General features: G+C 41.8%; 1 protein-coding gene across 1 annotated transcript; it reads right to left on the minus strand.

The window, feature by feature from the left end:
• Positions 1–1,265: 1,265 nt before the first annotated feature.
• Positions 1,266–4,006, minus strand: LOC115143730 (neuromedin-U receptor 2-like). The gene is made up of 2 exons (XM_029684201.2): positions 3,148–4,006; positions 1,266–1,820 (listed from the first exon to the last, which is right to left on the minus strand). Exons 1-2 carry the CDS (start codon positions 4,004–4,006, stop codon positions 1,372–1,374), a joined length of 1,308 nt encoding a protein of 435 aa, XP_029540061.2. The 3' UTR covers positions 1,266–1,371.
• Positions 4,007–6,001: the final 1,995 nt, after the last annotated feature.

Below are 6,001 nucleotides of genomic sequence, written 5' to 3' on the forward strand. Positions count from 1 at the left end.
TTGGGTTTTGGCATAGATACCTTTTACAGTGTCTGTAGCCATACTGTAGAGTATACTGTATGTGAGAATAGACCAAAAAGTATGGTCTTAAAAGGGGGCTTTGGGATATAGTGGTATAGTTCCAGGAATGACTGTGTACTTCATTATCCCAATTCTGACTCATTTAAATCCTCCATATGAATAGATTCATGACAAATAGCAGTAGCTCATAAACTGACTCCTAATGAATAACCTAATGTGGCCCTCTGGTTTGGCAGCTAGATTTTCTAATGTAATATTACGTAGGAGGGAAAACAGATCATTTTCAAATGGGTCTAGCCAAAGACTATTGAAATTGAAACCCAAAATTAAAATGAAAGGTAATTCTCCAGGCCTCAGGTGCAGTGTGGTGGCGAGGATTGCATTTGGAATAAGAGTTGGTTCCTATACTCTTAGATAGAAAGGGTTACAAAAGGGCTCTGCGGCTGTCCCCATAGCAGAGCCCGTTTTGGTTCTAGGTAGAACCCTTTTTGGTTCCAGGTAGGAATCTTTAATCAAATGTTCTGTAATTGTCTCTTATGATGGATTCTCTGCATTATTGACACTCTACAAGAACACAGTCTTGGCCCAGATGTGGGGCAGCAGGGAAATCAGGAACAACTTGCTGTGAAATCAGGATCAACTTTTGTAGAAGCCTCATCATGGTTCCCATTATACTACTGCCACTTACACATTGATGGTCGAACAGACTACCGTTGTTGTTGCTGTTGTTGTTAGGGTCTCCAAGCGACTCATACGATACATTCTCAATGTAATACACATTCTGTTGCAGACATTGTAAACAATTCATGAAATACTCATCAAGCAATTCATTCATGTTTTGCTGTTTTCACAGAAAGGCAATAATTATGAATTGATTTACAGTATATTTACATAAAATGTCTAGGTCAAAGGACAGCAGTGCTACATATGTACATTCAATGTCTGACAAGGAGAAATGGGGAAGTTTTGACATACACTCAATAAATTATGGGTTGGAATAGGTGGTTATGAAACACAAGGATGATAAATACTGTAACTGCAGTTCACATAGTCCATGTATCACACAGATCAATATGAGAAGACCAATCATATGGGATAATCAATCACTAGAGTGAATTATCAAGTGCAACCAAGTCTCTCATTTACATACCCCTAAATCAGTTGTTTTCGGATACATCTGTCTGCCATGAGGATTTATGCTGCTTTAATAACAGATCACAATTGAGTCCACAGATCACCTCATGAAATAATGATCATCCAGCTGTGCACAATGCATCATCTGCTCATTAGTCAAATCCACAGCCGGACAGAGGGCATCATATCTACTACCACATTAAATATTAAATATGATTAAAAAGCAGTAGCAGTGAAGTCAGAGTCTACCACACAGGAATGTTCACATGTCAGTGTTGTGATCTCTGTGCTCCCAGTCACAATTGGAGATAACAGGGGAGTGAGGGAGTTCTGGTCCCTGGGACTGGCCTGGGATTTAGGAACTGGGCCAGAGGGAACCAGCAGGATTTTGGCGAAGGGTGGGCAGTCTTTTCTAGAGGCAGTGTCTTTCGTATGTGTGCAGATAAGATCCCAGAAGCATTCCCGAAAGCGTGTGGAGAGCATGTTGTAGATAACAGGGTTAACTGCAGAGCTGAAGTAGAAGAGGATGCCGGAAAGGAGGTGCACACCCTGGTACACAGTTTGGTTGAGGTCTGTCCAGACAGACCACTGCATGATGCAGCTCCACAAGAGCCGGTCGATATGGAAAGGCGCCCAGCAGATGGAAAACACCAGCACGACCACAGCTACATAACAGACAGCGACAAGAGGAGAGGGAGACCGAGAAGGAGGATGAATTAAGTGATGCAGAGAGAGGGAGGAAGGAGGGGAACAACAGGGTATCCTGTTCCCTGCAAGACCTGGTCCTCATGAAACTAAGACATTCTACTCATATAACTACTGACAGAAACTGGCCCACATTCACCATTTCACCATGAGATCGTGTAGAGGGAGTTAAGGGCTAAGGGCCTCTTGACAGCCAATTTTCCTGAAAGTAGAACGAGGAAAAAAGGAATTGCCTCCTCAATTCTCCAAGGAATATAAATCAATTATCTTTAGATAACTACTGGAGAGGAAATTAAAGTATTGGATGAACACTGCTACTCAAAACAAAGCTCCGCCATAGCTAAGAGATCAACATGCAGTGCAGAGACACTTCCCAAAATAGCAATACCCTGTGTAAGAAGTGTCAAATGGGTACAAAGAATCATGCCATGGGCTTTCAGAAAGTTTAGTTTTTCGACCATGCCATTGCATTGTCGCAGATTAGATAATCTGGCCTAGTCTCAAATAAACTAACACTGCCAAGACATACAGGTAACTGCCAAAATAAAATAAACACCAACATGCCTTAATTGGGTGTTGGGAACTCTATTGGAGGGATGCGACACCATTCTTCAACAAGAAATTCCATAATTTGCTGTTTTGGTGTTGGACGTGGAAAATGCTGTCTCAGGTTCCAATCTAGACTCTTCCATAAATGTTTAATTGGTGTAAAATTTGGTGACTGATATGGCCATGGCTAACATCGTTGTCATGCTCATCAAATCATTCAGTGACCACTTGTGCCATATGGATGGAGTCATTGTCATCCTATGGGGGCATAGTCATGGTATCCAAAATAATGGCTAACATAATGACCTGCCCAGCATATTTATACTTGACCCTAAGCATGATGGGATGTTAATTGCTTAATTAACTCAGGACCCGCACGTGTGGAAGCACCTGCTTTCAATATACTTTGTATACCTCATTTACTCAAGTGTTTCCATTATTTTGGTAGTTACCTGTACATCGACCTGGAAAATGTAGGAACATAATGACTGGTATTAGAACCAATCAGATGCTCTTTATTATCAACATGAGAGAATTTTCTAAATTACAATATTATTATTATATTAATTATCACTAACACAGACTGCATAATATAAAATGTACAAGGGATGAATTTATCATTCAAAACCTTTATGGATATTACTACCAGAAAACAGTTTAAATGTCAAAATTGTGTTGACCATGGAAGACAGGCTTGTGACTGTGACAACGGAAATGGGCATGGAATGCATTACTTACCAAGCATCTTGGTGGCTTGTCTCCTACGCCCTCGCTCTACGTGGATTCTCCAGTTGGTGTTGGTGCTACAGTTCTTCCTCATCGTTCCGTGGGAAAGGTGTCGCTCCCTGCCCAGCTGGATGCCCATCACCAGGTACAGACCGCTCATCACCGTCATGGGCACAATGTAGAAGCACGCAGTGGTGATCAGGATCACCAGGTTATAGGTCCACGGGGCCCCTATCAAACTGCATATGGCTGACTCTGCCACCTTCTCCGGGAGATTCAAGTAGTAGATGCCATGCAGGGAGGTGTTGGGGATGGCACAGACCAGGGACACCACCCATACGACACTGATGACATGCTTGGCATGCTTTTTGGTGGAGACATAGCGTATTTTTAATGGATGGACCACGGCGATGTACCTCTCCGCACTCAGCACTGTCACATTTAGGATGGAAGCGAAGCAGACAGTCTCAAGGAGGAAGATCTTGAAGTAGCAGACTCCCTCGCCGAAAGGGAAGGGGTAGTTCTGCCACATGTCGTAGATCTCCAGGGGCATCCCAAAGAGGAGCACCAAGAGGTCCGACACAGCCAGGCTGAACAGGAACAGGTTGGTGGTGGTACGCATCTTCTTGTGTTTGGATATCACTGCACATGTGAGAAGGTTGCCAGACACACCAAAAAAGAAGATGAGCAGGTAAACCAGGGTGATAGGGAGGAACACGGGAGAGCGTTTCGGCCCTAGAAATTCCAGTAGGAGGTCCGCGATGGATTTGGTCCCAGAGTCATTTCCTGTGACGTTTAGCAATGTGATGTTACAGAACATGCCGTGCTGTTCTGAGATGTTGGAAAGAGAGTCCAGGCAGTACTTCTCCATTTCACAGTAGGGGCTTGTAAGTGGGAGTAGAGAGGAACAGGATCACCGGAGATGTCTGCACATCATTGCTCTGAGAGAAATTCCATACAGAGAGAAATACAACACCTAAAGAGTACCACAGCAACAACACTATTTTATATTACAGCATCCTGATTCTACATAATATGATGTAAAAGCTCTCATATGGTGACTGACACAGCTCAGTAAAGTCTCACAAGAGACATATGTTTTGCACGATTAAGGCTTGACTAAAGGGCTGATCAGATTCCACTAGTTGTAACTGGGAATTATGAATTTACAGTACATCACAAATGCACACTTTGCCTCTTACAGTGATAGTATGGTGGTAGTTTCACCAGTGTGTATAACATGAATACTGTAGTAAATCTTGTGTAGCCACATGTTTGTGCAATTATTTACCACATATTATGATTCCCATTTTTCAGTCATCTGTTCTGTGCAATGACAATTATTTGAATGAGGTTAGCTAATTCAAATAAAAAATTATTCCTGCAATAACCAAGTCTTCAGCAGCACTTAGCACTGTGTGATAAACACATTCTAAATGCTTGGCAAAATCAAGTCTAATGTAAAAATGAAATAATTTTGTATTGCAGCAAAATTATGTCCTGTTGCTACAGTAATAGATGTCTCTATCACTTCATCCGTTTCAGAGCTGAGACATGAATGTTTCATTAGGCCTGTTAGTTTCTCTGCAGTGGGTGTCTCATCTTACTCTATACGAGCAGAAGGCAGGGATACAGAGCTAGAGGGTGTGAAAATGAGCTTTGGAGCTTACCTGTGTTCCAATATGTTAATTATGCTACTGGCACCAAAGATTATCTATGCACACTGATGAAACTGAACAGACTGTGCATAAAACTGTAAAGGCATTTTCATATGACTGCTACCCAGCACTCTCCTAAACAACAGTTCAGCCTATTTTACAGACTGCAATTAGCAGCAGGATCCTGATTTAAGTGCATCAAATCCATTCATAAAGAATACATCCAAACCCAACATACTGTACCCCACATAGGCTGCCTGCCTGTTCAAGAAATTAAACTTCAACTCCAAACTGACAGAAAATCTGAACTGAGCATAAAAGCACATGGGATAAAACAACATTCAGTCAATTTCATGAAATGTAAATGTTCAGAACTAAAGCACGTGGACATACAAATATATACATGTGGCAGAAGAACTCAATGTATCCTTTATCGCTTACTTCTTGCACTTAGTTAGAATTAACGCTTCTTAATTGTATGCTCAGCAAAAGCAACCAACTTTGTTTTAGACTACCATTGTATAATGTCATTTGGGACATTTGTGTAGCTCAGTAGAATTTGAACACACCTTCAATTCCTGTTCACAGCTGCCTGAGATTGCGCTTGCTCATCATTTGAACACGTCGAAGGACAAAAGAAAATGTGCTCCTTCTTCAAAAAGTCTGGACATGCTTTTAAAGAATAGCAGAAGGTGGGGAAAGGAGATGAGAGGAGTTATCCGCTGCAAGAAACTGCGCCTGTGAAAACTGCTCCTTTAGGTACCTGAAGCAGAGGGCTGACGCACGTAGCGCATGCTCTAGAGAGTGGGTTTATTCATTTACTTATGGAACCATTTTATGTGCCTGCTACCGGGCAGGTCAATTGAAAACATTGTAATTTATGAATATGCTAATGACGCCTGCTAACAACATTCGCACCAGTGGCGTGTATTCATGGATACCAATGGAAGCCAGGCCCCCCAAAAAAATTGACCAAGAAGAAAAATACAAAACATAGAAAATAAAGTATCTTTAATCTCTCTGTGTTTCATAGATTTCCTTCAATTCACAAGAAGCTGAATGTATCTCACCGGAGAAAGCATCTGAGAAAATAAAACACCAACCCTCTGTCTCAGTAGCGTATCTATCTGATGCTGTCTTGTCAAAAAGAGTGTGACATTGTTGCCGCCCGTAGTATTGAATGTAAGTGAAGCCAGTGAGCATTTGGC

This window comes from Oncorhynchus nerka, linkage group LG15 (assembly GCF_034236695.1).
Source record: "Oncorhynchus nerka isolate Pitt River linkage group LG15, Oner_Uvic_2.0, whole genome shotgun sequence".
NCBI lineage: Eukaryota > Metazoa > Chordata > Actinopteri > Salmoniformes > Salmonidae > Oncorhynchus > Oncorhynchus nerka.